Below are 15,959 nucleotides of genomic sequence, written 5' to 3'. Positions count from 1 at the left end.
GCTATAGCTTCCCATATGTTTCTACTCTCAGGCTTTACTGACTGAGCTTGACATTTATCTGGGGTTGTTAGGAAACACTAGCTTCTCAGTTCTCCAGTGGCACCCTCACTGGGCATTGTTGAACAGTAACTTTCTCAACTCTTTTGTTTATCAATCGTGTCTGATTAGTATATTCTGAAAGTTTCCATCTTATCTATACCACCAGTACTTTCTTGGTTTTCCAAAACTGTTACAGGTTTGTTCTTTTTATATATTTATATATTTTATATATTTTATGCTGTTTCAGTGGGATTTCGAAAGAAAGGACCACGTTCCTTCCAGAGTATACAATTTTGAGGAGCAAAATTTCTTATCTGGATCTTAATTTTTTGCCTAGAATTTATATATATTAATATAATAGATATTTAAGAAGTGTTTGGGAGATAAGGAAATATTTCTACCACTATGGCTTGGCATTCCAACCTAATTGCACTTATCCTGAAGTCTGTTACTGCGTGGAATGAAGTTAGATCTTTGGAGAAAATCAGCAAAAATGCCTCAGTCCTTGACTTGTATTATTTTAGGTCAAAAACAAGAAATGGGAAGGGATATGTGGCCCAGTGGTTAGGATGCCAAAGTGCCAATGTCCCACATCAGAATACCTGGGTTCAAACCCTAACTCCATCCCCTAACTCTAGCTCACTGCTAATGCAGATCCTAGACTGCAGGGGTGAAGGCTGAAGTAGTTAGATTCCTGTCAAAGACCAAGATTGAGTTTTGAGCTCATAGTTTTGCCATCCCTCACCCACCTAGCCATTGCCAGCATTTGGGGAGTGAACCAGCATATGAGAGCTCTCTTTGCTTCTGTCTCTCTGCTTCCCAAATAAAGAAATAATTTCAAAAAAGAAAAAAAAATCCAGCAATTCTTGGCTCATTCTCATTGTTATTCTATATAAGTCTTCAGATATTTTATTGCAAAATAAAACATAAACAGCCTGAAGAATAGCTGTTTCACTAGGCTCAAGGAGTTTGACTCAATAAAATTATATGTTTCTTTTTTACGAAATTTGTCTTGGTGGTGTGCATTGTAGCACAGTCAGTTAAGGTACCTATTGAGATGCATATCCCTTTTTGGAGTGCTGGTTAGAGTCCAGCTTCCTGTTAATAAACTTGGGAAGGCACCAGATGATGGCCCAAGTACTTGGGTCCCTGCCACCCATTTGGGAGATCCTGATGTAGATTCTAGCTTCTGGCTTCGGCCTGGCCTGGCTCTGGTTGTTGTAGGCATTTGAGAAGTGAAGCAGTAGATAGAAGATCTCTATCTTTCCCACTCTCTCTATCTTCCATCCAATGGCTCTCTCCTCAGATGATCACAAGAGCCAGGGCTGGGCCAAGCTGAAGCCAGGAGCCAGGAGCTTCTTCCAGATCTCCCATGTGGGTAACAGGGGCCCAAGTACCTATGCCATCTTCGGGTGCTTTCCTCAGGCAATTAACAAGGCACTTGGTCAGAAGTGGAGGAGCCAGGACTTGAACTGGCATCCATATGGGATGCTGGCATTGTAGGTGGTTGCTTTACCCACTTTGCCACAATGGTTGATTCTAACATATAATTCCATAATAAATTCTCTCCTTGTATAGGAAGAAAAAAATGAACTGAAGGGGCCGGCTCCGTGGTGCACTAGGTTAATCCTCTACCTGCGGCGCCAGCATCCCATACGGGTGCCAGTTCTAGTCCCAGCTGCTCCACTTCCAATCCAGCTCTCTGCTATGGCCTGGGAGAGCAGTGGAGGATGGCCCAAGTTCTTGGGCCCCTGCACCCGTGAGAGAGACCGGGAAGAAGCACCTGGCTCCTGGCTTCAGATCGGTGCAGTTCCAGCCGTTGTGGCTATTTGGAAAGTGACCTGACAGAAGGAATACCTCTCCTTCTGTCTCTCCCTCTCACTATCTGTAGCTCTACCTCTCAAATAAAATAAATAAATAAAAACTTTATTAAAAAATTAACTGAAATTTGAAAGGGTAACTTTCCATAGAACACCACACGAAGTGAATGATCATTGTTCTTTGCATCTGAAGATGTCATCAATAGTATGCACATGATTGGAGGAGGAGGAAAGAAAAAAACTACATACTGTATGCTTCTATAGAATCCTCTGCAAATCTGCTTCCAGCAGTAATTCAAATGACTTGCCATTGTTGACAGCTCTTTCCTAAGCTTTAACTATTAATGCCCAGAGATAGGACCTAACAGCATTCTGTGGCTATCTTTGCTTTCTAAATCCTCTCTCATTCAGCTGTGTCTACAGCAGTTTAGACATGCATCTTGTTCAAAAGAGCTAGATTACAGATAATTTTATAATGAAATGGCAGGTTTCCCTTACTTATAACTTTGAAATACTATTATTTTATTTCAATAATTTTAATGATTAAGGAGATCAAAGGATTTCATAGCTAGTAGCTATTATGAATTTTTTAAAAGTTTACAGACTGTGAAATTAAAATGTGAAACAGAATTTGTAGATATAGTAGGAAGTTCTAACTATATGAAAACAGGCTAGGGCCAGCGCTGTTGTGTAGCAGGTAAAGCTGCCACCTGCAGTGCTGGCATCCCATATGGGTACCAGTTTGAGTCCTGGCTGCTCTACTTCTGATTTAGCTCTCTTGCTATGGCCTGGGAAAGCAGTAGAAGATGGCCCAAGTCCTTGGGCATGTGCACCCGTGTGGGAGACCCGGAAGAAGCTCCTGTTGCAGCCATTTGGGGAGTGAACCAGCAGATGGAAGACCTCTTTCTCTCTCTCTCTCTCTCTCTCTCTCTCTCTCTCTCTGTCTCTCTGTAATTCTGCCTTTCAAATAATAAATATTTAAAAACAAAGGAAAAAAAAACAGGCATTATCACTAGAATTAAGCGAGAAAACCCAATACCATAATTTTAGAAAGAAGTGTTCATGAAAGAACTCAAAGAGAAGCTATTTTAGCCACTCAGTTTGGTAATGCAAAGTACATTAGTTCTTTGGTCCTTATTTCTTAGACACTCTTGAGTCCATCATTTTCCACTCCTATTTTCATGACATACTTTCTTTTTTTTTAAGATTTTTTTTAATATATTTATTTGAGAGGTACAGCTACAGACAGTGAGAGGGAGAGAAAGGTCCTTCCTCTGTTGGTTCACTCCCCAGATGGCCGCAATGGCTGGAGCTGTGCTAATCTGAAGCCAGGATCCAGGTGCTTCCTTCCAGTCTCCCACACAGGTGTAGGAGCCCAAGGACCTGGCCCCATATGACATACTTTCAACCAAATAAACAGTTGGTTTTTAAGGAATTTTTTTCTTTGATAATTCTGATTTGCCTATATTTTTGTCTTTTATATAGTAATGAAAATTTTCCATTATACAATTTACAGTGTGCTTATCATTTGACAAGCTACTGTAGCTGGCACTAAATTATTTTGATTTTGTGAGCTGAGATGCTATATGCTTTATATTTATATGAAAGTTAAGATCATAACCATTACCTGTAAAATAGTTCATATTTCCATATTTTAATGACATAACTTCTGTGCCTCTAAGTAATTATGTTTCAGTAATTTAAAATATTCATCTTCATTTACAACTTCATTTACAACTTCAAATAACCTATTGCTCCCATTGCTTAAGACTTTATTTTATTATGCTTGGGTTTTGAGACCCTTTACTATCTGAGACTTCCTTACCCAACAAATCTCCTTTCTACTACTTGGTAGCATGAATCTGTAGTTGAAGATAAAATTTTCACTGTCCCATGAATATACCATGTTCATTCATCTTCACTCTTTTATTCAGACTGTTCCTCAAAATATAACATCATCTGTTCTTAGCATCTTTCTATATGTATTATTATGATCATTAAGAAGACAATACCTATATGTTAATAAAGGAAATTAGGTTGGCCAGCACCGTGGCTCAATAGGCTAATCCTCCACCTTGCAGCGCCGGCACACCGGGTTCTAGTCCCGGTTGCCCCTCTTCCAGGCCAGCTCTCTGCTGTGACCAGAGAGTGCAGTGGAGGATGGCCCAAGTGCTTGGGCCCTACACCCCGTGGGAGACCAGGAGAAGCACCTGGCTCCTGCCATCGGATCAGCACGGTGTGCTGGCCACAGCACGCCAGCCGCGGCGGCCATTGGAGGGTGAACCAACGGCAAAGGAAGACCTTTCTCTCTCTCTCTCTCACTGTCCACTCTGCCTGTCAAAAAAAAAAAAAAAAAAAAAAAAAAGGAAATTAGGGGGCTGGCATTGTGGCATAGTGGGTAAAGCCGCTGCCTATAATACTGCATGGGCTGGGAAGAGCAGCAAAAATATGGCACAGGTGTTTGGGCCACTGCCATCCACATGAGAGACCCAGAAGAAGCTCCTGGCTCCTAGTTTTGGCCTGGCTCCGCCCTGGCCATTGTGGCCATTTGGGGAGTCAATCAGCCCAAGGAAGACCTCTTTCTGTGTGTCTCTTCCTCTTTCTGTAATTCTCCTCAAATAAGTAATTTAAAAAAAAAAAAAGAAATTTGGATTTAATCTCACAAATCCAAAAATATTTTTGGGGGCAGGCACTTGGCCTAGTCGTTAAGATGCCAGTTAAGACTCATGTTCCGTATCATAATACCTGAGTTCCAGCTCAGCCTCCTGACGTCAGCTTCCTGTTGATAAGGATGCTGGGAGGCAGCAGTGATGACTAATTTGGTACCTGCCACACACTTGAGAGACCTGGATTGAGTTTCAGCTGTTGGCTTCGGCCTTGTCCAGGCTTAGGTGTTATGGACACTGGGGAGTTAACAAGTAGACTGGGCTCTCCTTCTTTATGTCTCTGTTTCTCAAGTAAGTAAACAGGAATTTTCAAAATCTTTTTGATAGAACAAAAGTGTAAAAATTAAAGTTTAACATAGCCAGAAGAAAATACATGTAAATACTTGAAGACAGAATAAGGTTTAAGTATAAAACCAAAGGAAGAAATTTCAAGAAATGATCATTAGACTTCCTAAACTTCATACACTTAAAATTACTATTGAGCAATCTGAAATAATAAAAAAACTGCTCTATAAGAAACTGATAGGAAGTGATTGATTTTAGTCTTTTTTTAGTTCTCTTGTCAAATACCTCAGAGAACACCTGAAGATTGTTTGTACCAGTAAAACAAAAATATTACAAATATGTCTCCAGTAAGGATTTTCTGCAGATTTTTAAAAAAGGATTTCTGCTTATTTTTACTCCTTAATTCCACACCATCCCTGTAGGTATTTTAAATGCCTGGCCTTCATTAATTCGTTCAATTAATGTTTACTGCACCACCACATGCCAGGGACTGTGCTACTTATTAAAAACATGTTGATGTGTAGAACCATGGTTATTTCCTTTACAGAACTTAAATCCTAAATGTAGTGGAAGATAAACATAAATTAGATAATCATACATATTGTGATTAAGGGGAAATAGTATAAAACTTTTATTAGGGATACAGAGTATGTATGCATCAAGAATAAAACTGTAAGCTCATGTACCAGCACGAGTTGTATCTTAAAATATTTTTGTACTTTTATGCATCTCACATAGCTACTTAGCCTTCTACATTCGTTAATTAATTCATTCTCACTAAAACTTTTAATCTAGCCTTTTTTTCAGTGGTATCCATGAAGTCAGGTTTAGGATGATCTATATGTTAGAAGAAATACTTTCAGACAGCTTAGAAAGAATGATATTTTGTTATAAGACTAAACAACAACTTAAGAAATCTTACATAGGCAATAACGTGATTTCATGATATTACCAGATTTAATGGTAAAATACTATAAATTTAAACATTATAGGAATGATGAACATGTTTCTTACAAGGACACTCAAAATTTACATACTAAAATAATGTAAGTAATTAAAGTGTTTTTCATTCACAGGACACATACATTGTAAAAAAAAAAAAAACTTTAAAGCACATATTTTTACACCGTATATCCTGGAAGTTTATTTATAATTAATTCTCTAATGTCTTTGCATTGTTTGGAAATACTTAGTGGGCCAACATCATCACTGTCTTCCTCAAAGTGATCTGATGTACTGCTGTCCAGGACATTCAGTTCCAGTTCTGACAAATTAGATGGCAGATAAGAACTCACTTGAGATGTCTGTGGCGACTGGTTTTTTTCTAAAGCCTTGCAATTTGTTCTTGTTTTAAGTTTAACAGAGATGTCTTCACCTCCTTTTATAACTTTACAATTATACATACCATTTTGGTCTGTGTGGCTTTGTTTTTTAGTCTGATGTGATGAAGATGAATCACTGCTAGAGATACTGGATGCTTCCTCCAAACTTTTACCTCGAGTCTTTAAAATATGAGATCTTTTATACGAGTGTACTGGTGATCCAGAGGAGAAAGGTGGGCTAAGAATAGAACTCTTTTCGCTGCTGTTTTCCCTGATCAACAATTTTGCTCCACCGGACTTACTTGTACAGTGACTGTATTTTGGATCTTCTGCCCCTGTTCCGCAATCATCAGCTTGTAAACTTTTGCTGCTATCTTCCGTGGTACAAAAGTCGTCAGAATAGCAAGGGCTGTTAAAATCATCTGAATACTTTAGTTCTGAGTCGCTCTCAGGGCAGCTATTTTGACTTGGTCTACTTTCACTCACATCACCAATAAGAATGTCATTATCTGTGGTTTTGACTAGCTTATCATCTACTTCTTTACCTACAATTCCATCAACAGCATCCTGTTGGAAAATAAACGGACTCTGGATTCTCATTCCCATTTTTCCTCCCAAAATATTTGTATGAATAAACTCTTCTGGCATAACAGAATTTGTAGGACTCACAGTTTCTTTTGATGAATCATTATTGGCTTTAACTGCACCACAACCAACTGTCATTGTTTCAGTTGCACATTCCAGTTTAGTTTCTTTATTTGTGCTGAGCTCATCAAAAACTCCACTGATTTGCCTTGCAGTATCACTATTTTCAGCTAAAGATGCATCTGGATCTACATACTTATCTCTGGGCAACAGATATGGCTTCTCACTTTGTTCTGCAAAATTTAATAATTTAACTTTGGGTGATGGCATTCTGAATCTTGTACCCAGCATTTGTGCTTGCATTTTTCTAAACTGTTCTCTCTTCTCATGTACTATCAACATATCAGGATTTGTCTGCTTTAAACGTAGCCTTAGTGTATTTGTTAAGCCATAAAGAAGTCTCCCCCTTTTAACTCTTTTTGGGGGGTCACCACTTTTCTTTTCAAAATATGTACATTTCTTATGGTTTTCAACTTGGTTCTTTTTATGCTGAAGAGTCTCCGACTTTTCCTGTTCCCCCATAGAAAGCTTCTCCTTCTTAGATTCAGACTGACAGGAGGATTTGGTAGAAGATTCTGGTGCCTTTTGATCCTCAGTTCTATATAACCAGGCTAGGTGAGGATGTATCTGAGTAGGGCTTGTCATGGGTTGGTTATATAAGACAGACAACTCAACTAGCAAAGCATTTAACAAAGGCAACTGCCTTATAATATTAACTCTATTTTGTTCAGGTTGAGAGTGACATGCAGTTTGATTAACTGCTCCTATATCCTGAATCTGTGGAGGATTTGTAAGTATTGGGAGAGTCTCATAAGTGGCAGAATTTGAGTGTTTTGAAGGACTCCCATGCGTTGGGGAATTTACAAGGTTTTTCTCCGGAAAAGCACTATCCAGTTCCCCAGGTTCATTCACTTGAGGTTCTATGGTGATTGTCACTCGTGCAGGAGTCTTTTCTCGGCTCCTGTGAGTGTAAAACAGAGGAGGAGGGCAAAATATGTTGCTTTCAACATCCAACTCTGTGACTTCCTGATCCAGGGGGCCGATACTCCGCCCATTGCTAGCATGTTCACAAGTAACAACAGAGTCAGTTTTGCCATTCTCCGCTGAACCCCTGTTAACAGAGGTGGCCTCACTGTGGGAAACTGCATCCTTCAAAGCCTTTGGGGTTTTTAGCCCTCCCGGAGGCCTAGCACCAACTCTTGGGCTGGGCTCTGAGGCTAGCTGCTCCAGCTGCTGTTTTTCCTGTGGGGTCTGAGAACGGACCTCCTCCGCCTCTTGCACCTCTCTGCCCGCCACTCCACCTGCGCAGGTGGTGGCCTTGATGGGCCGCTCAACATGGCCCAGCAAGCGGCTGCCCAGGTCAGTCAGGCGGTAGGCCAGCACGATGTCCCCGATCTGCTCCCCGGCCCGGTTACGCAGGGGGAAACTTCCCCGGAGGCCCTGGGAGCACCCGGAGGCTGCCGGCCCCACGACCTCGTGGGCCGCGGACGCCAGCGAGACGTTGCAGGACCCCAGGAGCTGTGGGGTGGGCGTCGGGCGGCCGGGAGGCAGCTGCAGCAGCAAGGTGTAAAGGGGAGTCCGCAGGAGGAGGCGGTGCAGAGAGGCAGGGTGGAAGCGGAAGAGACAGGACTTGCCGCGACCGAAGCTGATCACGCCGTGCCGGGGTTCCGGGGCAGGCGCGGCGGGGCCTCCTGGAGGGTAAACCAGCAGCGTGGGGAAGTCCAGCAGGCGGAAGGCCACGGCGGGGCACAGGTCGCGCGTCTGCGAGGCCTCCTCCTGCTCCTCCTCCTCCCCCTCCCCTGCACCCGAGATCGGCGACTGCAGCCCGGCTCGGAGACGCACGCAGTCCACCAGCAGCTCCAGCGAGAAAAGGTGCTCGGACAGCGCGGCCGCCATGGCTGTTGCCCCAGGAGACGCGGCTGCGGTCTCCGCAAACTGGAAGCTGAAGACCAGGACTCTCGCGAGAGTGAGGGAAAAGCAGGCGCCTGGCAGGCTATCTCGCGAGACTTGAGGGGCTGTCCCTGCGGGCTGGCGCTGCTGCAGCCGCCCTGGGAATTTTAGCTGCTCTGTGTATTTGATCCGATCGCGCCGACACTCGGTGTAAGCAGTTTTCTCCTAACGGGCTTATATTAAGACAGTTGTCTGATAATAAGACTGAGGCTATGAGCGGTAAAACACAGGGTCGCTCTCTCGCTCGCTCTTTCTCCCTCTCCCTCCCCCTCTGTCGTGTTTTTAATCATGGTAGCTCCCGTAAATTAGGGGATCAGATCAGATACTCAAAGTAAGTCAGTACTGGCTTCCAGTTCCCAGGCTACAGGAATCCTCTGAATTGTCCACAGTCAACCTTTGTGACTGCTGCTTTGTCTAAAAGGTAGGGACACCGCTCCGGTGGCCTTGGGAGCCTCCGTCTGTATGTGTGAACACGTTGACAATGACTCTCTTCCTTCCTTCTTTGCTCAGGTTATTCTAAGCCTTCTCCGCTAATCTTTGACTTTGCCGTCTGACCTTGTGACGCCAGCTATCCAGTTGTAAAATGATTTATAGAGAACCTATGGCCCTTCATGTCTGACTATTCTTGTTACCTAATCAAATTCTGCCTCCCCCTACCCTAAGGTATCCGACTGCCCAAGCCTGCCTTCAGGAAGAATCCTTTTAGAGCTGTTTTACCAGAATCTTTCTCCATCCTCGATGTTTCCTTTTGGTAATTTTCCACTCAGCCACCTCTGTCTTCTGTTTGGCTATAAATCTCTGTGTTTGGTACCCGGAATTGAGCCCAGCTCTATACTGAGGTCTCCTATTGCAATAATTCTTGATTAAAATATGTATTTACCTCTACTATCTGACTCTGGTTTTCTTTGACAGTATTTCCAGCTGAACAATCCCCTATGAAAGTAATGTTATAGATCCTATTATACATGCACACGTGTGTGCACATTTGGGCACACACACATAATATAGAAATACAGCTTGTTGCAATATCCCAGGTCTTTTTAAAAAGAAATATGCTACTAACTCCAGTGAGCTAGCCAACTGGAAAAATAAGGCCAATATGCAGAGAATCTTGAATGTCTTAGTAAGGAGTTTGGACTTTATTCTGTATACATTGTTTTGAATGAGTAAGTTAAATTCATATGAATGTTTGGAAATGTAGCAGGAGGAGGAACACAGGATGGATATTACTAATAATTTGGATTCAGAGCCATCTATCAGAAAACTATTGCAATGGGCTAAGTGAGACAGATATAGCATAAACATTGCTCAGGTTGGTGGAATTAAGAGGGAGATGACAGATGGAAGAGGCATTTTCTGATGGAGGGATTTTAGAATTTTGTGACTAGAAGAGAAAGTATGCGTGAAAAATTCATGCTATTGAAGGAGAAATTATTGAGGAGGCTGAAACTTGATGAGGGAAAATACCCTTGGATTTTGAGGTAACTGCTGAACATTACATGGACATTTCAATTTTATCCAGCTTTATAATTTGGAGTTAAATTATATTGCTTGATTCTCTGAATAACATTAATGAAGCTCCAGAGTTCAGAATTGGAGGGACTTGGTACTATAGTGTGAAGATGTGAGAGGGGGGTTTCATTGCATTATGTAAATAGAGATACTGCTCTTGTCCTTAAGAATCTTACTGTCTACTTGCAAAGGCACATAATAAAGTGACATACTCAATGGCAAATTAATAAGTGAAAGCAATGAGGTATTAAGTCCTTCTATGCCAGAAAAACACATGAAATTCCTTATAGAAGATGTTCTGAAGTAAGACTTTTGAGTAAGGTTAACAATGTGGACAAGAAGCACTTGTATATCTCCTATACTCTCTATGTGAATAGAGAAACCAGTGACCCTCTTCCATAAGGACATTGCTTTTATAATACAAAGGGTCATTAAAAAGTTTGTGAAAAATACATGTATTGAAAAAACTTAGGCATGGATTTCAAAATGTTTTTGACAAAAATAAACTTATTTTTAAATTCCATTTTCTATGAAGTTTTTGAAGTACCCTCTTATGTCAAGTTTGTTTTTATTTTATTTATTTTAAGGTATATTTATTTAAAAAGCAAAATTACAGAGAGGGAGGGAGGAGAGAGAGAGAGAGAGAAAGAGAAACACACACAGAGAGAGAGAGAGAGAAACACACACAGAGAGAGAAGAGAGAGATCTTTCATCGCTGTTTCACTCCTCAAATGCTAACACCAGCTAGGGCTGGGCCAGGCTGGAGCAGGAACCAGGAACACAATCCAGTTCTTCCATGGAAGTGACAGGAACCAAGTTACTTGAACCATCACTGATGCCTCCCAGGGTATGCATTGGCAGGTGGCTGGAATCAAACCCAGGCACTCTGATGTAGGGCACACACAGACTAGAAAGTTGAGGGTTGTGTTGCAGCCTTCTTGTACTTAGGTTCTCTTCCATCATCCTCAAAGGCTTGCATGCAGCATTCTGGATACATAACACACTCCTAGAGCAAGAAAATTTCAGTCAGGAGATGTAGATGTCTAAGGTCATTCATTCAAGACTTGAGATCAAAATGCTTTGACAGAAAGGTGCCCTGTCCCAAGACTTAATTAGAAACTCCTAAAATCTAAGTCAAATGTCTCCCCTCTCTGCTTACCGTATAACAAATGGACCTCTGCAATGTGCTGTAAACAATCAGAACTTTAATCTGTCTTCACATATTCAGTCATTGGTAATGCTGATTTGACTTTAATCTCAGGATAAACATCAATGTTTGAATCCAACTCTTTCTCCTTATTTCCTGTCTTTTCATCTCCTACTGTTTTCTTTGTTGTTTAAAATATTTTATTTTATTTTTATTTGAGAGGCAGAGCTACAGACAGAGGGAGAGACAGAGAGAAAGGTCTTCCATTCGCTGATTGACTCCCCAAATGGCCACAAAGGCTGGAGCTGGGCCAATCCAAAGCCAGAAGCCAGGAGTTTCTTCCATGCAGGTGCAGGGGGCCCAAGCACTTGGGCCATCTTCTACTGCTTTCCCAGGCCACAGCAGAGAGCTGGATCAGAAGAGGAGTAGCAGGGACCAGAACCAGTGCCTAGTGTGACAGGTGGAGGCTTATCCCACTATGCCACAGTGCTGGCCCCTCCTACTATTTCTAAGTTTCTGGAGAAGGAGAATCATAGTTCTTCCACATGTTGTCATTAAATCAAAGGCAGAATTATGATCAGAATCATGATTACCACTTCTAAGATTATGAATATGAAATAGTTGTTATAAGTGCAAATAATCTAAAAACATTCTTTAAAGTGGTATCAAAGCTCTACATTGCATTTTCAGTTTTTATTTTGAAACTTCTAGTATGTGATATTGGAAATTCATTCACTTGGGAAATAGGACAAGGCAAGACTGGAGAGTGAGAGGGGAGGCAGAGGTTGGGGACCATAAACAGAGGAACTACTAGTGATTAAAGGGCAAGAGTAGCCTAACCCCACTCTGATAAATCTCTCTGCCAGAGATGAAAGAGAAACAGAAATTATGCAGCATAGGAAGGCATTGAAAATTATAAGTTCATTAATACACCAAATGGCATGCATCATCGATAGAAGTTATTTAGTGTAAGTTATGTGACTGTCATTTTCAATTAGAAAGGTAGCATGATGAGACTAACACAGGTCTTGAAGCCAAACAATCCTGGATTAATGTATCAGCTTCTCTGTTTCATCACCATGTAACTGTGGGTCAAGTTCAGTGATGTGAGAGATTTCCTCTCATATTATCTTGGCTATCATATATCTTTCAGAGATTTTAGTTGAATATGTCTGAGTCAGGGCTCGGAAACACCACATTTTACACTAGTGTGCCAGATGATTCTGATGCACAGAGCCCCTCTACCATTCTTTGAGAACTATCACCCTCGTCTCCAGGATGTTGCAGATAGCTGTATTATTTTTTGTGATAAGAAAAATGATATTATGATCATGCCAACAAAATAGCAGAAAGATTTATGTATTGATGTGCTCATATCTCTCTCTCTCTCTCTCTCTCTCTCTCTCTCTCCATTTTCAATGTGAAATGGAGGAAAAACTTTACTCTGAACACTTCCCCATGCCAAGAGATGCCAAGGTAGCAGCAACAACAGCAGTGGTCAGAGACAACTTCCCATGGTATACCCAGCAGAGGTTGTGGAAAACTCTAGGAGGGATAGATGAGAGAGAAACCCTCCTCAGTAGACTGAACCCTCTCTTTGAAGACACCAAAGCCATTGTTCCATTTCAGGGAAAACTGATTATATTTCATAGACAGGGTACCCTTCTGCCTTCCGTTGTAAGGGAGGGCTTAAAAATACAATTTAACTCATAAATTCCTCTTTTCTTCTTTTTTTTTTAAATTATTTTATTTATTTATTTATTTTTTTTTTTGACAGGCAGAGTGGATAGTGAGAGAGAGAGAGATAGAGAGAAAGGTCTTCCTTTTGCCGTTGGTTCACCCTCCAATGGCCGCTTGCAGCCGGCGCATTGTGCTGATCCGAAGCCAGGAGCCAGGTGCTTCTCCTGGTCTCCCATGCGGGTGCAGGGCCCAAGCACTTGGGCCATCCTCCACTGCCTTCCCGGGCCATAGCAGAGAGCTGACCTGGAAGAGGGGCAACCGGGACAGAATCCAGCGCCCCAACCGGGACTAGAACCCGGGGTGCCGGCGCCGCAAGGCGGAGGATTAGCCTATTGAGCCACGGCGCCGGCCCTCTTTTCTTCTTATGCAAATAAACCCTGTTAGATATTTTCGCCTAGACCATCTTGTGGAGAATCATGTAAACTGCTGGTCCTTTTATAGAATTGGGTTTGAATTGGGTTTATTTTAAATTACTACTCACTGCATTTAGATTCCTCCAAAAGAGCCACCATTTGCTTTCATGGTTTGTCACCTATGCTTTGAAGACTGGGAAATCAACCCAAAATCTTGATAACTTAATCAAGCATGCTAGTCCTTCAGGGGACTCTGACCAATAGCTGGAGCTTGATACACACTAACATAACTACAAGTAGCTGGCATGACTATTACATGTATTAGGCATTGCATTAGGTCCTTTGCAGGCTTTCTTTATTCAGTCTTCATAGCAACCCCATGAAATTATTGGTAATGAAACTAATGAAATCAGCTTGGAGAAATTAAATAATGTCTACAAATTTACACAGTAAGTAAGTGGTAAAGCTGCATTAAAATTCAGTTATAGCCATCTTTTAAAAACTAGCTTGCGTCTATCCAACTAGCTTCTTGTCATTTGTGCTCGAAGAAAGTATGAATATATATGAAACTGACAATATCCAATTCGAAAAAATCATTAAATAGCACCAAAAGGAGGCAAAGAAGCATATGTCATACATGATATTTTTTTTTGCACCTAATGATGAAAAACTTTATTCTGCATCAAAGTATCTGGAAAATGAAGCTGCATTTGGGGCACATTATAGATGAGAAATGATCCATGTACAGTAAGTACAAAATAATCACAGAATTACTTCTTAACTAGTACCACATACTCCAAATTACCAATGCTTAAGTGAAAATAAAATGATTTGCCACACTAAAAGACTAGAAGTGAAACATGACAGAATTTAAACCAGCACCTATCTGGATTTTTTAAAAAAAATCAAATGTTGAGGAACAGCTCTGGACTTCAACATCTCCTCTGAAATCCAACCAGTAAGCCAGTCCATGATTTTTTTTTAGCAATTTTTCATTCATTATATGAAAAAAATTATGAATGCAAGGTGAATTTATTGACAAAAAGGGCACTTTTGGCTAACATTACAAAATAAATTGGTTTTCTTAAATTATTTAGGAAAACATTTCAAATAATTTTCCAAGTGTCTAACTGATACACTGATCTTCAGAAAATATCTAGTCTGTAGAAATTCATCTTGAGTATGAATGAGGCAAATGATTTCTAAAGCATTACATATACCCATCAGTATAATATGACTGTGATCATCTTATGAACAAAAGCAAAAAGAAAAATTCAGAGAGCAGTGTGGCCTTCAAGACCACCCACACCCACACCGTTGTACATCCTGGGCTCTGCCATTAAGGAATGGGCAGATGAGTTCAGTATCAGAGGTCGAGTTTTCACAGTCACTCAGTTACATTCCAAAAACCGTTCTCTTGTGTTCTCTACCTTTTGACTTATTTTCAAATAACTTGCAGAGTATATAGAAATCCTGCTACATTTTATGTAATATTTAGGTGGACTTTCACTACATGATATGTTTTGTAAGATAACTGACTCAGTTTAAGCAACCAATCAATGTCATGGGAAAAGGGGAAGTAGTGAAGGCAACTGCTCCAAATTAAGTCATAAGAGGCATGAACAGCAAATGTAATGTATGCACCTTCTTTGGACTCTTTACTCTAAAGACCAATCTGACTAAAATGATTTGTTTGAGACAAGGGGGCAGGCCATTTGATTATAGACTACTATTAGAGGATCCTCATCCAAATGAATTATCCTTTAAGGTTAGGAGTGTTAATGTTGGGGCCAGCACTGTGGCATAGTAGGTTAAGCCTCCACCTGCGGTGCTGGCATCCCATATTGGCACCAATTCTAGTCCTGGCTGCTCCTCTTCCAATCCAGCTCTCTGCTTATGACCTGGGAAAGCGGCAGATGACAGCCCAAGTACTTGGGCCCCTGCATCCACATGGGAGACCCAGAAGAAGCTCCTGTTCCTAGTTTCAAATCAGCTCAGCTCCTGCCACTGTGGCCATCTGGGGAGTGAGCCAGCAGATGGAAGACCTCTCTCTCTGCCTCTCTCTGAAATGCTGCCTCTCAAATAATTAATAAATAATTTTTTTTACAAAATGTTAATCTTATTAGGTTTATTTAAGAAAACATTTTTGCAAATAAGAGATGTAAACTGAAGTAGTAGGCATGAAATGGCAATGCCTAGAACTTGCTTTATAATGCCTCTGGATAAAAGGGAAATCGCATAGGGAAAGCAAATATGGCAACATCTTCATCCTTACCAAGTCTCTGTGAGTGGCACATGGGAATTCATTGTATTATTTTCTATACTTTTGTAGATGTTTGAACTTTTCATAAAATAACAGTATTTTGTCTCACAACTTTCAGATCAGTCACAAAAGACTGAACCTGCAACATACCTGGAGGGTAGTGCTAGATATCAGTATTGTAGAAACTAACTGTGATGTATAACATCTTCAGGGGAAA

General features: G+C 41.1%; 1 protein-coding gene and 1 long non-coding RNA gene across 3 annotated transcripts in view; one reads left to right on the top strand and one right to left on the bottom strand.

Moving 5' to 3' along the window:
• The window catches only part of LOC133773786 (uncharacterized), a 316,253-nt gene that overhangs the window by 149,182 nt on the left and 151,112 nt on the right, over positions 1–15,959 (top strand). The window lies entirely within an intron of this gene.
• On the bottom strand, positions 5,815–8,701 carry MAP10 (microtubule associated protein 10). Its single transcript, XM_062211376.1, has one exon. It carries the CDS (start codon positions 8,671–8,673, stop codon positions 5,932–5,934), a length of 2,742 nt encoding a protein of 913 aa, XP_062067360.1. The 5' UTR covers positions 8,674–8,701; the 3' UTR covers positions 5,815–5,931.

This window comes from Lepus europaeus, chromosome 14, assembly GCF_033115175.1.
Source record: "Lepus europaeus isolate LE1 chromosome 14, mLepTim1.pri, whole genome shotgun sequence".
Lineage (NCBI taxonomy): Eukaryota > Metazoa > Chordata > Mammalia > Lagomorpha > Leporidae > Lepus > Lepus europaeus.
Note: the sequence above shows the minus strand (reverse complement) of the source record. Positions and strands in the feature narration are given on the sequence as shown.